Genomic DNA, 18,162 nt, shown 5'->3' on the forward strand with positions numbered 1-18,162 from the left:
TTTCTGCAGACATGGCTCTGTCTCAGTTACAGTGCCTGGATGATAACCACATTAACCCGCGTGTCCACGAGTCCAAACCGGAGTTCCTGTACTGCGAGGACCAGCGGCTCGCGCTCGAGGCTCTCCTCCACGATGGTCGCGAGGCGTTTTTTAAGTACCTGGAGGCTCGCGGCCTGCGGGGCTTTCTGTCGGACCCGGAGCTGGAGACTCTCGCCGGGACGGCGGAGCCCTACGACCCGCACTCGGAGGTGTTCCCGGAGAGCGCCGAGGATGACGAGCCCCCGTTGTCCCAGCACTACTGGCCCGACCTGTCGGACACGTCAGTCCCGCAGATGGACCTGGGCTGGCCGGACACAGATGCTTACCGCGGGGTGACGCGCGCCACAATCTACTCGCAGCCACCAATGGACGGCCAGGCGCACATCAAAGAGGTCGTCCGAAAAATGATTGCGCAGGCGCAAAAGGTATGGTGGGCCACTAATGGACAAAATTATAGGGGAGACAGGGGATGGTAGTAACACTTGTTTCCCATGGTATCACATGAAACACGTGTTTGACATGAGAATATACATATTAAACCATGAAAATGTTCCAAAACCACGTCTCCCATGTGCAAAGAACTTGTTTAACATGTAAAAAACACGAGAAACCATTAAATTAGTCTTGTTTGAAATAGTTTCTACGCTTTACCGGCTTCAATAGCTTAAATAGCCTAATGGCTTCTGAATTATTTCTCTGACCTGATGGACCCATTCAGAAGATTAACTGTAATGTTGATATACTGTCACCAGAGCAGCCATGGCTCTCAGTCAGTATGAGGTCAGAGTACAGACTGGTGACCAAAAGAGACAGTCGAGAGTAAAGTGCAACTTGATTAAGCTGCTTTATCAGGAAAAGAAGTGCCGCACACTTTGTAACTGTGCCAGCAATGTGGGAGTCTGTTGTGTATTATATTTGCATTACTGCCTGGGTGCATGTGTATGAGTGTGTTATTCAGTCTGTTCATGCTGCTGACTCATCTGAAGGCACAAGTTTATGTCTAGCAGCTGTCAGTGACGTGTTATTTGACTGACAGATCCTATGGGCATTTTCCTGAAGAGCTTCTGACAGAAAAAAAAAAAATACGTGCGTCATTTACTGTAAGTGGAGGGCTGGTAGAACACGCATAACTTCTTTTAATTATTGGCTTCAGAGTTTTCTTTCACTCAGGAAAACTTGTGTGATATATCTTACACAAAAAACTCGAAATCTCATTTGCTCTGGCAGAAATATTTAAACACTGTGTAACATTTTAAAGTATATTCACAATGGTTTCAAGCATCACTGTATGTGTGTGTGCACAGGTGTAGATTTGTGGAATTATTATTTGTCGATTATTGGTGCTTTCACAAAATATTAACACAATGAGATCATCAGTAATGTGAATATAATGACTAAGTAGGTAAAGTGGTGTAAATCACAAGTTTCATCACAACGGACAACAATATGATATTTGAAGATATCACAAAGTCTGCCATGATATGATTTTGATTTAGTTCTGTTCAGGGGTCTGTGATCGATATGAAACAATATCACGTTTATTTTCCAGTTAATCAGTTCCATTTATGGCAACTCACTAAAAGCAACTAAATTATGATTCAGTAATTTTATCACTGACCTCTTGCAGAAATTTGTGACACAGACATGTAATGCGAATTTAAATATACAGGTATATCTTAAAGATGGCAGTGTATCATTACACTGCTTGCAAATAATAGGACAGCTAGAAAATCTCTTTACTGTAAATCAGCCTTTGACCTTTAACACTTATGCCATATCATGTTGAGGTGTCAAGAAACTCCAAATCCACAATTCGAAATGACTTTTGATTTTAAGGTCACAATTTAATTAGATTTTTTTATTTAAACATTTTATTTTGCACTGACGGCACTGCCAATGTAAGATTACTGAGAATACTCAGAATATAAAGATATCCAAAATCTAAGAAGATTTCTTGTCTCATATTGTGATATCAGTATAATGTAAATATATTTCCCAGCTCTAATGTGCATTAATCCCCACCAGTAAAAATATGAAGATAGCAGGGGACTTTTATTTTGCCAAACTACTTGCCTGAGAGCTTAACTGCATTATATTCCATTACATTTTTAACTGTGACCTCTTTGTGACTGTTCATTTACATATAGAAAGACATTTACACTATAAATTGATGTATTGATTAACTGAATTGAAAAATAAAAAAAAAATGTGCTAAAAAATCAACAGAATGCAGGAAAAGAAGTATCTGATGCTCAAAATTTCCCTGGATGTATTTACTAATTTGCATGCCTACATATGTACCCATCCATTTGTGTGAGTTTTTCCCATCTGTGATGCAGGTTGTGTGTGTTTGTCTCTAGGTTATAGGAGTGGTAATGGACGTCTTCACTGATGTCGATATCTTTAGAGATTTGCTAGATGCTGGTTTCAAGAGGAGGATTTCTGTCTACATCCTGCTGGAACGTACAACACTACCTCATTTCCTGTCCATGTGTCAGAGGGCCAACATGCATGCCGGACACCTCAAGGTGAGCCAGTTACTCCCACTTGATTGTTTTTCATAGTGGCCTAACATTAAGCATCAAACTGCAGAGCTTAGTTGTACTCAAAAGTTTTTAGTATATTTTTAGATTTTTATGTTTGTTTTGCACAAGTGAAAATTGTGACCTAGTGGTTTAAAAAAAACACATTGGAGCCCCTTTTCCATACGCATGTGCTAGCTTGTTTGACTCGGGTTGACACGGGGCATCAGCCAATACAATAAAAGTCTACTGATGTTTTGTTATTTAAAAGTTTTTATTGTGACGCAGCAAAATCAGAAAACGTTCTGACTTTAACCTGACTCCTAACCAACTGAAAGCAAACACGAAACAGTAAAATAAACAGATATCTGAAAGTACAAACAGCAACACAGGAGAGAAACTAAACTTCAACCCACAGAGATTCAGTTAGAAGCTACAAAAGTACTACGAGCTGAGCATGAAGAGACTTTTAAAAATGTCTCTCTCTGCTCTCATGGGTACACGAGTCGAGTCTGGTCGTCATGGGTAGACAGTATTTGGCGAGACGTTATCACAACCAGTTTGGAGGCGGGAGATGGTTCGCCTCGGGCGTGACGCGGCACAGCTTGACATGTCGTGACTGGTTTGGAAATGTAAATCACCATGGCATGGTTTGACTTGGTGAGGCCTAAAGTAACAGTGGAAAAGCACCAACATTCATCCTTTGGACAGCGTACTCAAATATAATGGCACTCTGATCAGTAGTTGTTCAGATATTTTGTGCAGACACAGTCGGACAACCAATATTTCTACGTTCTACCAAGGTAATAATAATTCACGCCAACCAGAATAGTAAGATGACAGAAAATGACAGTTCATTAACATGGACAAAATTTTGTAGTTCCTTCAGAGAGAGTAAATGTTTCACTGACAGAGAGCAAATCTTTGACCTTTGGACAGCTGGGGGAGGATTTCCAGATGTTCTGAAAAGCAGAAACGATCACATCTTTTTGAGATTTAAAATGCATCAATAAGTTACTGTTATAGAACACGTTGTATGTACAATTTATCTTTTGAAAGAAAGATGATTGAAGTCATGAGATATTCGATAAGGGTGGATAAGTGAAAGCACATGCCATCTCTAACTTGCTCTCTCACACACACAACCAGGAAACCCTTCCAGCTGGCACTGTACCACAGAGGAGTTTTTACCTCAGTTAGTCAACGAGGGCTGCAACTAACAATTATTTTTATTATCAGTTAATCTGCTGATCCTTTTCTTGACTGATCAGTAAGTTGTTTAGTTCATGAAAAGCAAACTGTGAAAAATATTGATCGCTGTTTCCAGAAGCCCAAGGTGACGTCCTTCGATGTCTTTTTTTGTCCACAACTAAATTTACTGTCATAGAGGACTAAAGAAATCAGGAAATATTCCCATTTGAGATGCTGAAATCAAAGAATCTTGATATTTTTTTCTTAAATAATAACTCAAAACAATGAATCTATCATCAAAATAGTTGGTGATTAATTTAATAGCTGATGACTAATCGATTAATCGACTAATCGTTGCAACTCTGTAGTCAACCTTGGGTGTTTTATTTCATAGGCGGCTGGTTACTATGAAAAACACACCTTGTGGTCGTGTTGGAACATGTGAAAATGAGTTACAGGGAAAATGCAACTCTATCATCAGCACATTGTAGTCTTGAGACATAAATCTTGTCTTTTTGATTAAGGTGCCAAGCCGCCAAACTGTGGTTGTTTTCAGTCAAGTCGGCCAAAAACAATATCTCGGGTGAACAGTAGATGATAGGCCTTTAATGGTTGGCAGCTAACAAAGCAGAATTTGGTGGGTGGAAGTCAGACTTTAGTACTGCTGTGTTGTTTCTCCCTCCTCTAGGGAGATCATTTAGAAAATATACATACAGTAAAAAGCAGTGTTGGATAATTTCCACAATTCCCCAATATGCTTAATTAATTATGTTCAAAGGGATATTTACTGTTGACATAAACAATGGATTAGATCAGTATTTGGCAGGCAGAAGAGAGACACTGGAGATATAGAAGGACATGTTTAGGAGAGTGTTTCAAGGGATGTTAAAAGAAAAAAAAACCACATGAACACAAATTATGCAAATGCATACATGTGTGGACAGAGATACTGGCATACATACATACAGTACAGATCATACAGACACACAAGGACAGGTGCACAGACATTTATATAACACACACACACACACACACACACACACACAAACCAAAGTGAAACACAAAGGCAATAACAGCCTGGCAGACTTACAGTACCATCTGTATCTGGATTATAAGCAAAACAGCAGAATATGTGTCATGTGGCAGTCTGTGCTTTATAAACATATGACACTCACACATAACAAACCAAAGACACAGTTTTTACTAAGCTGGATAGCTGGCATCTACCTGTTTTATTCTTAGGTAACTTCCTACTTTTTGAAATATCCATCCTTTTTTTTAAATTTTATTTCTTCTCGTTCTTGGGAACGTCTCCATCAGTGTTAGACAGCGACGCATTACTCAGCAGTAATGGTAATAATAATCTTTATTTATAGAGCACTTGTCAGAAATCCACATTACCAAGTACCTCACAAAGGCAACAAAATAAAATAGTATGGTACCATGTGCTTTACAAGGGCAGCAAAATACACCAGACAGGTTTGAAAGTCATCAGATTTTAAAAGAAAACAGATAAAACAATTCAGAGTAAAATGGCAAGAATAGAAAAATAAAAACAACAGTTCAAAACATTTAAAACTGTGGGAAAATCAGGAAAAGTATGTTTTAAGAAGGAACTTTACAAAGAAATATTAATAATAATAATGATAATAATAATAGATCAGTTATATTACCAATAACAAGTAGCGTAGGGGATTACAATTGATTTCAATCATAGTACAGTTACTAAGCCAGATTGCATGTCTGTATAAATCATCCACCCGCCACCTTCTCTGTAGGCTATATTACTCTTTAAATGATATCGAGCATCACAAGCTTCCTTGGCGATTTCTTAATTGTGCGTTCTGTTGATGTGTGAATGTCTTCTTCAACAGTTTATCACTAGAGAAGCTGCTTACAGTTTTGTTTCCATGTGTGTAGTAATGTCACTGCAGCAAGTTGTGAGATATTCAAGCAACAAAACTAATAAGTGTAGTTATAAACTTGACAGTACAGAGGAAACACGATTGAATAATTAATGAAGTTGCGCCGCTGTCTTGTGCATAAACCTGCACACAGCCTCTCTCTCTGGGGAGATTCACCCAGATGCAGTTTTGTTTTAGCACCAGTATTGGAAAAAAACTAAACTAAACTAAACAATACCCTGAATAATATAGTTGCATAATGTACAGCCTCAAGTTGCTCCAAATTTAAAGTAGTCAAATATTTGATCACAGAATAGCTAAGCATTAACAAAACACAGCATGTGTCACACTTTCCTTTAACGGTTTCCTGGTTGGTGTCATATTCTCTTGTGTTTTCCATTGAGTGTTAGTATGGAGCTGGTATCAGAGGCTTTGAGCTAGATTTCAGTTCACATATAGATATCAACAAACAACAGTACACATGCACCACTCAGGCATGACACACCTGAGAAATGTTGCAGAAATACACACCAAATGTTTGTTATTTTAACACTAACTGATTCTGCCAAAGAAAACTGGATATACATTTATGTTAGAAATGGTCCTGTATCCCTCAGTGTACATCCCTGACTGAAGCCTATCACCGTGGTTACTGTATGGCATCCCAGAAGATTTGGGTACAGCTGTGCAAGTGGCAGTCATGTCCAGGGACAGTGATGAGCAGCTAACACAAAATCGGTGATGTGTGTGTTGGGGAGCCGAGCCTGGGCTGAATGAAATGATGATAGGCAGGAAGAGTACAAGACAGATGTGACAGCCTGAGGACAGCTTGAGTTTTTACTGTAAACTGTAAGTGACAAGAGCAAGTAGGTAGGTGGGGGAGTGAATAGCCAGGATGGGAGGAAGAACAGATGTGTATGTAGGCAAAGAGGTGCCAGATTCTTCTCACTCCTCATTTGAGAGGCTTTCTATGACCCTTTACCCTGTCAGATGTGGACTGAGTTTTTTTTTTATAAAGAAAATAGTACTGGAAATCCACAGGGTCCCAGTTAGTAGGAATGTTGTTATCTGTAGAAGCTACAGTACGCTTTGTGATTAAAGCTTGTTAAGTGGTATTTTCAGATAAAATTCTTCCCAGGCGATCTCAGCTACTGTTCATCCACAGTTTAGAGCTGACTGCACGCACAGGGAAGTGCATGTTGCTGATTTTATCAAATCACTTAACCAAAGGAATGTACCGAGGGGCAGTGAGAGTTTAGGGTGGAACCAAAGGAGGGAGGGAGGGAAACAAGTGAGACAAGCCACACCAAGAATAATCTGCTGCATCAAGACAGCTGGTTGTGTAATTTTTTTTTGGCTGCATTCCCATTCAAGACCTGGCCCCTCTGACAGACGTGGCTCATGAAGTTGTGTCTTTCACAGGACAAATGAGATGTTTCTGAACCCACAACAGCCAAAAATTAGTGTGATAAAGGACCAGTGTTTTGGATTTTGTGGCAGATAGCAGTGAACTTGGCAGTTTGTATAGGAAAAACTATTGTGATCACAGTGGTGAATCTCGTGAAAGTCCATACCGAGAGTCACTGTTTGGTTTGTCCATTCTGAGCTACTGTAGAAACATGGTGGTGCAACATAGTGGACTCCAAGAAAGAGGACACGCTCCCTCTGTAGACCCCGGCAAATGTTATGGTCTTTTGCATTTTCTGCAAGTTTCATGGTCGCTGCAGGTTCTTCTACATATTTGAAAGAGGAGAGTGACACGAGGTGTCTACAATCTGCTAAATGCCACATGCTCATCCTTTAAGACAAAATGTTATAATTTATCATTTATTTTAAGAAAGTGGCTTCAAATAACTGCGGCTGCTAACAAGAATAAACAGTGGAGTTGCACAGTACATTTCACGTTGCATGTAATTTCTTTCTTTGAAATTTTGGAATGATTTTTTTGGTTGCACTTCTTGGTTTGCTATCCCACATTTCTTTGTATTTTTCTGAACAGATAAAAGTAACCCCATATTTAAGGCCTGTTTTTTACATTTTAAATTTGCTAATCAGCAACATAAACCACTTTGTAATCTGCCTCAGGTGATATTTTCTGACTGACACCATAATGAAGGAGGAGGATAATGAAATACTGAGAGCTGCATGTCTCTGTAGCATGAGCTTTAGAAATGTGCACTTTGGAGAATCCAACTCAGAAAATGTGATGTAGTTTTTGTATTCTCAAAATTCATTAAGTACAGATATTGGTCAGTATGGCTGTCCTAAAGAAAGAAGGGAAACAAGAAGTGAGTCTGGATGAGAGAACTGAGAAAGACTTCATAGCAAAAATGTTTATCTTAAGATACCTTTCATATGTAATCTCTTATCTGAAATGTTGTTAGAGTGTTTTATGACTACACCATATACTGCACCACCCGTTTATTATCATGAATGTTAACACTGCCACTCATTAAATATATTGCTGTACAACTATACAGTTACACCTGAAGGCCTATCAAAGTCACTGTGTTTACATGTGCACAGTCTAACAAAATATATATACACATGAAATTCTTGGTTATATGAGATGAGTGTTGCCATCAAGGTGTATGGAAACGTTTTCAAAAAGCAACCTTGCATGACTGGATCAAACAACAAAATAGGAATTTTATTTGAATTAAGATGCAGGAAACATCTGTAGGGGACTCAGAGTCGACCCCTGTGGAACACCACATTTTACTCTGAGGGAATCGTGATGCAGCACTATTTTTTACAGTGTACATACTTTATTGTTAACACACAAATAATCAAAACAGGCATGCTCTAACAAAAGTTAGTCAGGATAATCGATAGGAATTATGTGATTCATGTCATCAAATGCTGCAGTAAAATCAAGTAAAGACATGACAGAGATTGAATAAGAAGTCATGGCAGTAAACATGATGTTGGTTGTGCAAGATTTAATCACCATACTTACATGGGATGTGGTATGTGTGAGAGCTCAGCAGTATGAAGGAGGTGGAGCAATTTGCTTAAGGGCATCAAGTGGTACATTACTGCTCATACTGTATATGTATGGCTAGAGGGTAAAAAAATACTTACATAACTGTCTATGTGGGTTACATGTAGTCACCACAGTTAGTATGAAGTTATATTTTGTGCAGTGAGATACGCACATGAAAAACTTCATAGTTCCAGAACTAACTTCAGGCACATGCATATCCTAATTTGCATCTGTTTATCCAACATGTGTTTTACAGATGTTACTGTGAGAACACATTCTTTAAGAATTTAAACACATTACAATAGTTATAGAGGATGGTGCTGACAGGACCTGACACAGGTCTGTGTTTTTTGTTTTATTAATACAAACCCTGGCCATCAATCAGTCAATTACTAGATAAGATAAGGTCGCCTCATAAAAGCATAAGACGTACAGGAAGTTGTAAAACTTTTGTTCTTTGTATGCTTGAAGCTATGAATATTTGTTGTGATTAGGGGTGAGTGATTTGGGCCTAAAATAATATCACAGTATTTCAGTGTATTTCTGCAATAATGATATCCTTCATGATTCTACAAAAATACTGAAAAATATTTTTGGTTTAAAACTCACAAGCTGTTGAGCTCTCCTCACGGTGTTTTTGGCTCTCCTCGTACTCAACTGCGGTGTTCTGCTTGAGGTGGTGCCGTTGTATTGCCTCATTTTTTTGTGACAGTCCTCTTGCACTTCTTACACAATACTGTTATTAGTTGTACATCTGACTTTTTGTAACCAAACCACATCTAAACTACTGAAGCTGCTCCCGTTTATAGAACCAACTCCTCTGTCGTGACGCCAGCGATGTTACTTTTGCTTTCATCCATGCGTCATGTCGCTGTAGGTAATGGTATGTCGTAATTATGTCAGTAAGTCTGAACATTGTCTTGATCATGATATCAATTTCTTTATCATATGAAAAAATAATATCAATATTATCTTGAACAGTATGATATGGCACATTAACCATTAACCATGGCCTGATGGGTCGTCAATGTCTGTCTCATTCTTATAAATGCGATATCTCAAGATGGCTTTGATGGAATTTCTTCAAACTTAGTACAAATAAGCTGACCGCATTAGAATTTGGTTGTCAGAGGTCAAAAGGTCACAGTGACCTCTCAAAACTTGTTATTGGCAATAACTCAAGTCATACACTAATTCCGTAAATTTCACACAAATATCTAATATAATAAAATGATGAGGTAATGAAACGTTATATGCAAAAGGTCAAAGGTCAACTTCACTGTGACATTATAATGATCTGAGAGTTTGTCTAATCTAAAAACACTTGATAGACAGGCTGTCAGTCCTCCTCTGTTAAAATACTCGCTAAGTGATACATGTCAATATAGTGATAACTTACATTTTGCCAAAAAATACATTTAATACCTTTTAATAAATTCCTTTCAAGTCTTCACTACATACTGTATGTTTTATGAGCCCGGACAGACATGGATGTTAACTGCAAATTGACAGGCATACAACCGTGAGTCATTCTAGTTCATAAAAGGTAGTTCTAGTTAAACCTTACTTGGTCACAGATTATAAAGTTAGCTCTGAATCAAGAGAAAGTATGACATCTATACTCTGTGTGTGTGTGTGTTACAGCACCTTCGTGTACGCTGCACAGAAGGAGTAGAGTTTTACACTCGGTCCTCCACCAAGGTCAGAGGGCGAATGGGACACAGATTCATGTTCATTGATGGAGACAAAGCTGTTTCTGGATCTTACAGGTCAGTGCACTTTGGAAGTGTTTGTGTGTGCGTGTTTGTCAGCAAGAGTGTGAGAAAGAGATAAAGACAGTGAAAGAAACAGATAATCTCTGTGTGCCCCACCTGTCTTTGTTTCTCTGAGTGTGACATGGAGAGATATGAATAAAGAATGCACTGTCTGTTAATGTTCAGTGGCATTCTCTACATACTAGACAAACAGGTTGTGAATCTGTCCGATCTACAAGAGAAATGTGGCTCTGTACTGCTCTGTAAAAACACCCTGGTTCGCTCAGAACTGGGTATCATTTTAAAAAAAATGTTATGAGTACCAATACCAGAACCATTAAAGTTATACCGATACCAAAAGAGTACTTCATTTGATGTATTTTTCTACTTCATTTGATACCCATCATGTAAATGGAAGCATTCTTGAAATAATATTTTTAAATTTAACATCACAGGTGTGTAGTATAGCCATACTTTCAAATGGTTTGGCACACTGAACTGCCATCTCCATCAACTTCACCACGCCACAGATTGTATGGGTTGTATTTCCTGTCGTAGTGAGCCAATCACACATCCCATTAAATCACTTGCTGTGATTGGCTGTGAGCAAAACCATGTAAATAGTCTTTTTTTTCTAATTCTGTGTAGGGCTGGGCAACATGCTGAAACCAAAGCTGTCTGTATTGGGGATGTTATGATTCTCCAAATACATGATTTGATTTGACTTTCGTTTTTAAGGTGATGATTGATTCCGTTTTTCACTTTGAACATTCGTGTTTTTTGCACAGAAGTTTATGCCATTGTTAGACCGTAGTCTTGATTTGTACAGATCTTTTGGTCAAGCAAAATGAGGGCTACACTAGTCTTTCAAGGACTCATTTGACTGAATTTTCGATCCAACTTGATGATACCCAGCCCTACTCATTACTGTCTAGTCTGCTCATACTTTCAATGAAGAGGGGTATGTTATGTAATGTCTTGGTGAACTTTAAAGTAATCTAACTTTGTATTTTCTGTGTGTTCTGTAGTTTCACTTGGATGTCGTCACGGTTGGAGAAAAATCTCATCACTGTGGTTACCGGCCAGGCGGTGGATGCCTTCGACAAGTTGTTTCGCACCCTCTACGGGAACTCTAGATCAGTTGACCTCCGGCAGGTCGCCAAGGAGCCTGAACCTGAACCAGAGCCCCTCCCACAACCAGCCTCAGTGGCCCCTCCTTCTGCTGCTGTTGCTAGGAAACTGTACAACCCCAAATATGCCTTGGCATTAGGCAACCCCAGCACCAGCCCTACCCCCACCCCATCTGCTGAACAGAACAGCCCCCAAAAGACCCAAAATCAAGAGAACTCTGAGAACCCAGAGGTCCCAGAAACCAAGAAGAGGAGGCGGAGGAGGGCTAGTAAAGAAGCCATACAGGAGGAGCCTCCTATCCACCCTGGACTCGCCAATCTAGAGAAAGCATGCTTGATGTCATACTTGCCCACCTGGCCAGAGCCTGATCCCGCCAGTGACGTTATTGGTTTCATTAACATTCGAGATGCTAACAAGCCAATTCAGGTTCATCTACAGAGATCCGAGATGTATGGAACCAGTCAAGCGATCAAGTTTAGCAGTCCATTCAGCATTCCTAAGGAAACTCTGCCAGAGGTGGCCACGCCCAGACAACTTAGCGCTAAACATGAGGAGATGGATAAACCTCAGCGAACACAAATTAAAACCAAGGAGAATGAAGGCAAAGTTCAGCCAACACAAGTCAGGGCACCGCCTGGTGACGTCAGAAGTAAAGCAGCTGAACCAAACTCACCTGCACCTAGACCAAAGAGTGACAAAGACACTGCTAAGACTCTAAAAACCAAGGATAAACTGCATTCAAACACACCCACCAACCAAGACACACCTCACCTCAATGCATGCACACCTCCCCAGTCCAGCAGCAAAGCATCTTCTCCTAACACGGGGCAGCCTTCACACACAACGCAAGCTGTCACCACAAACAATCCTAATCCCGAACCCCTTCCTGGAAAAGCAGAAAAAGAAGCTAGTTTAACCAGAAAAGTTGCTGTTGTATTCAGGACAGACAGGCTGGAGTCAAACCGTACTCAAAGCTCACCCCTGCATGGTTCCACTGACTCAAACACAGGGCAATACCCACAGACAGAGATGATGCTGCCACATACAGACTCACACACACCGGCGGTTCACATACAACCACAAAACTCTGCTGAAATTTCCCCCAGCGTGCAGACTACCACCACCAGCAACCACATGCCCCCCTCCTCTATCTCTCAGTCTGTCAGTTCCACATCCCTTTCTGAAAATAATAAAGTCTCCACAACTACAAGCACGACTACCGGCATCTTTGCTCCTTTGTCCTCCAACTCTTCTACAGCTCTCAATCCTCACCTCCCTTCTTCCTCAGGATCTTCAACTCCAACCTCAGCTCCCCCCATCCCTAAACCTCGTACTATCCAGCTGGTCATCGAAGATGCAGTCAGCAGCGATAGCCAGAAGCCGCCAGAGTTAAATCACGACAGGAGGCCTGAGACCAGCACAAGGCTGCTAGGGGTCCACAATGAGCCTGCTGTAGCAATGGTGCAGACATCACCAGAAAAGGAGCCTGAGACTATCACAGAACTGCATAACAACAGTGGAGACAAAACACAAAAAGATTCAGAGCACACAGGGAATATCAGAGAAGCTCCACAGCAAAAACAGAGAGGGACTTTCCAAGAGACTAAGAATGAGGAAGTAGTTGGAGTACATGATGAGAGAGCAGGAATGCAAGTGGACATAGAATCCCAGTCAGATGTTTTGATTACTGAAGCACAAAAGGCAGAGAGTGTGAGTATTCAAGAAATAATTCCAAAAGACGATGAGCCCAAGACTTTGACATCAATAGACTGCAAGTTAAACCCGCAGAAAGACTGTGAAGCCACAGTTCAGGCAGGGACCAAGGCCCCAGAAAAAGTCCTGACAGGCTCGGAGTTTGCAGAAGTGCCAAATGAACACTGTGAGAATGTGACACAACACAAAACATACCACGTAAGTGCACTGGAACTTCAGACAATATCATATTATTCCTTGACTCCGCAGGATATAGATGTGTCAGATTCTGAGGACTCTGTTAAAGCTCCAACACACCCTCCTGTTGCTGCCACACACACAACCAAAGACAGCACTGGTGATGGCACACACACATCTGCTGTAGACACTGATGGCAAGCAAGCTAACCCAGATATTGCTAAACATAACACACACAGCACCTTTCAAGAACAAGTTCCTAAAGCGCAGGGGAACGCACCCACACCTGAGAAATCCTCCCTGCGCTTACCTCTCTCTGACATGCACAAGCCAGACTTGGGTTCATCGATGCCTGAAAAGGAATCGCGGTCACTCACGGCTCTTGCACGCACTCCGACTCCAGACGGAGTTCTTCCCCGCACACCCACCCCGGACTCACGAACACACACGCCGGATTCACACTCATACACTCCGGACTTTCGAACGCCTAGCGATGGGTATGTCTCACCAAGACCGGACTCTGCACTCTCCACAACTTCAGAGGAGTATTATGAGTGTAGCGACTTTTCTTTACATGAGCTTGACCGTGCAGCTCACCGCAACCACGGAGCGACAGAGGATCATCTTAGCTTCACACGAACAAATACTTCGAATGTTGAAACTGTTGCTGCTAATCCTGCATCCATAAATTATAATGCTTGTGCTGCTACGTTAGGCACTGCAGACAGCAATACCTCTAGTAAGGAGAAAGAGAATTTGTCTGGACCTGCTGGTGTCTCCTCTTCATCTTCTTTACCTGAGAAGAATGTGAAGAAGGAGGAGGAAACCGCAAATGAAGAAAATGGGAGACAAGTGGATGAAAAGGACAGGAAACTGAGTGTGTCAGAGAGGAGGACAGAGGGAGATTCTAAGGGGACAGAAAGGAGAGGCAACGAAGAAGCTAAGAGAACAACAGACCATTTTGTACAAGGTAAAGACTTGACAGAGACTGTAGAAAAAAACAAGGAGGCCCAACAGGTGGCCCCCAAGAGAAAGAGGGTGCTAAATCAATCAGCAGCAGAACCACTGGTTGACGGAGGAGTGACTCCAGGAAAAGTAACCAATGAGGGAGCAGAGCCAAAGCGATTATCCACAGGTGACGTCAAAGCGAATAAGGTTTCCTCTGAGAAGGCAGTGGACACAGCGTCAGTAGGACCTCATCAGACAGGACAAAGCAGTGTGGAGAGGAAAGGCAGACCCCAGTCAACCACGGAGACTGAGGGACAGAAGGTATGAACATTGAGGCAGCAAATGTCTTCACATTCAAGACAAAATCAAACAAAATTAACTTTGAAAGCCACCGTGCAGGTTAATCAAACCAAAAACAAGTTGACTTTTTAATTTTCTCAGTATTCTGTTCCAGTTCACTTTTTGAGGGGACATACTTCAGCATTTTTTAAACTTAAACCCCAAAGGACTAAAACTGCAGAGGAAATAATAGAGCACAATGTGCAACATTTGTACATACTTCTGAATAACAGGAAATGCATCTCTCTTCACTGATATTTCACAAAACTCCTGTAAGGTTGTCAAAAGTATCCAAGTGTTGATACTTTTATAGTATCAAAACTGTCAAAGCTATTAGTAAAAAGAATCTAAGTGTTCATTCGATACCTATTTTGTATTTTAATCAATTTTTTTTTCTTTTTGCCATGGTATCAAAATGGGTATCAAGTATCCCATGTTTTTCCTCATGTCTTTGTCCTGAGCTAAATTAGCCAACTGCTTCTGCATTAGCTTCATATTTAGCATACAGACACATATTAATGTCATCATCTAAAGCTCAAAGAAATTAAATAAACCTATTTCTCAATTCTCAAACTTGTCCTTTAGTTTTTTTTTTTTTTTTAAATGAGCTAACGTTAAATAAAATGAACTATGAAACTTACATGATGTGAAAGTTATGTCATATATAATTTGAATCAAATTTTTTGCTTAATATTTCATCAAAACCATAAATATTTATTACTTTTTGAGTCATACTAGATTTTGCTTCACTGTATTTTAACCATGTTGAAAAGTCGAAGCCAGTACAATATCAGAATTATGTTCGTAGAAAATTGAACGACCTGGTGCAAAAATTGAGCTGCTGAAGTCATGAAGTCTCCTTCAGCTGTCTATCTGTCTCTTGTCTGTTTGTCTGTCTGACTAATCTAGCTGACCATTTCTGTCCTTGCGAGTGTGTGTGTGTGTCTAGGTCTGTTGAGTATGCACCAGTAGAGCGTCACTAAGTTGAGACACACGACACTTGTTCATTATTGAACAAGGAGACTGCGTGTGAATTGAAGTGACACACTTTTAATGAAGCGCTGAGCGCGTTCACCCCGGCTGCAATATTAATGAATCGGTAAATGATTGATAGTTTCACATTTATTGGTGTAGTTTAATTCACTCACTGTTGACCTGAGTCCTCGCTTTGGATCTAACAGCAGTCTGTTCAAGCCGGTGAGGTGTTGTTGGCATGTTTTAACTCACTTCTGTCATGTAATATTTACAAGAGTGACAATAGAACAGATCTTTCTTTTCCATTTGCAACAAAACTTTCATGTCACTCAGCTCTGCGTTTTGTGAGTGTAAAAATGTTACTGCACTGATGGCAGCACACTACATAGTAGAATACAATAGAAGAAATTGGTGTCTGCTGGAGTGTATAAATAATGTGTCATCCAATGAATTTATACCTCATTAATAATAATAATATCTATTTATGTACCACTTAAAAATTATTATCAGATACATAATAAAGTGTAATTGATACAGTAAAAATGACAATTTGATATTTGATATATAACAGCACATCATCTGTAATAGCAGGTAAAGGCTTTACAATGAAATATTGGCATTGACTCAAAATGCCAATATTTCTGCCAATATGATAATGATAATGATCTGATAATATGATGATCTGATAAGATGATGCTTTAATTATGTGCATGTGACACAAATACATCTGCAGTGTGATGGTTTTTTGAAGTGTCAATCTCAAATCAAAGTTGCTGTTTGCAGTGATTGATCAGCATTGGTCCTGTGAAGAGGAGCCAATCACATTCTTCAACACTCCAAATTTAATTGTCCATCTTAAGAGCTGTCATCCCAGTGGTTTTATTATTTTGCCCACTGAATGTTGATTAGCATTGTATTTTCTTTTGAAAACCATTGTATTTTACTTTTGAAAAGCATTGCATTTTATTGAAAAACATTTTATTTTTTTGTCTGGATCTGTTACTGGGCCATCATGATGAGAGTTCAGAGAATAATATGTTAATTTCAGTAGAGGAGACTTAATTTTCTTTTCAATAGGGTGGAAAAATAATTTCTCCAATATTCAATATCGTGCATCCCTATATTATATATTTCTTCTAGTCTCAATTTTCTTCTCTTCTCTCTTCCTTAGCTTTTGCATACCCCTCCCAGACCTCCACGAGGGCAGCAGCAGAACAGTGGATCATCGTCCCCTTCTCGAACTTCCAGACCCGCCCGGCCTCTGTCAGCCAGCCAGCCTTTAGCGGATCGTTCCTGGGTAAGCCGTCAGCTGAGCCAGCCAGACAACAAGGTGCTCCACAGTAGTTTCCAGGTCTTGGATAACACCCCATCTCCTCGCAGACCGCCGTCCAGACCGCCTCCTCCAGCGACAGCAGGCGCTGTCGGTTCTGCGGTTGGGCGGAAGCAGGCTGAAGTGTCCCACAGCTTCCTCTCTCGACAGCCTCTGGCGGCGCAGGCCAGGGCGAGAGCTGGACAGTCGCTGAATCAGCACCCTTACACAAAACCCCAAACCTCCTTTCTCCACACACAGTCTACCGTACTGCCCCATCCTCACTCCCAGAACCAGACAGTATCAGCACATGTTGCACACCACCAGGAAGAGGGAAAGAGTCCGTTTAGCTTCACTTTTAGCAGGCTGTACAGCCTCAAAGGCCTGAAGGACAAGATGAGCAAGCTGCCAGCACAGACCAAGAGAGGCAGCACCAGCTCTCCAGTACAGGGACGTAAAAGTACAAGCTAGCCTGGTACTATCAGTCATCCTTACATTACTGTAACATATCAAAGCAGAAGAAAAAGTTAAAATAAACAACAAGAGTTTCCACAGAAAAGACTTGGTCCTGCACCACCCTTTTCACCCTAGGCTAGATGGCTTTTGTGAATATCTGAACTTTGAACTGAACTATGACCTACTGTTGTTTTGTCTGATGACGACGGATTTTGACTTATTTTCTACATGGCAGTTTTCAGCATGAAACCACTCCTGTGCATCATTTTGGAGAAGCGTTTTTCTTTTACTTCAGGCTTGACATTGATTCTTAATCACATTGATCAATCTCAAACATTTGACAGTCTTGCTGAAAATCCAGCTGTCTGGCTGAGGTCATGACCTTTGATGCTATCAATGGCCTGGACATCTGGATTTGAACTATAGCTGCCTTTGTTAAATTATTACATGGTTTATTACATGGTTGTAATGTTTTTCTTGTTGCTTTTCCACCCACCTGGTCATTAAACAACTGTATACTAGAGTATTTGTAAACCTTTTGTCCCACATTTTCACATTAAAATTTGGATAACATAACTTATTTGTATGACCAAAGAAAATGTTCATTATTAACATATGTAAGGCATAAATGAACCCAGAATTTAGAGCTATAATATGCAGGATTTGTGGGGCGCTGCTTATAAATGCAATGAATCAGCAGCAGAGAGAGCTGGGGAGT

The 18,162-nt window shown here is 40.4% G+C and overlaps 1 protein-coding gene across 1 annotated transcript; it reads left to right on the forward strand.

The window, feature by feature from the left end:
* Positions 1 to 4: 4 nt before the first annotated feature.
* LOC146309925 (uncharacterized) lies at positions 5 to 17,711 on the forward strand. Its single transcript, XM_084743748.1, has 5 exons — positions 5 to 464; positions 2,400 to 2,567; positions 10,287 to 10,411; positions 11,425 to 14,686; positions 16,851 to 17,711. Exons 1-5 carry the CDS (start codon positions 12 to 14, stop codon positions 17,457 to 17,459), a joined length of 4,617 nt encoding a protein of 1,538 aa, XP_084599874.1. The 5' UTR covers positions 5 to 11; the 3' UTR covers positions 17,460 to 17,711.
* Positions 17,712 to 18,162: the final 451 nt, after the last annotated feature.

The sequence above is a fragment of the Lutjanus erythropterus genome, chromosome 19 (genome assembly GCF_056507025.1).
Source record: "Lutjanus erythropterus isolate fLutEry1 chromosome 19, fLutEry1.hap2, whole genome shotgun sequence".
Taxonomy (NCBI): domain Eukaryota; kingdom Metazoa; phylum Chordata; class Actinopteri; order Lutjaniformes; family Lutjanidae; genus Lutjanus; species Lutjanus erythropterus.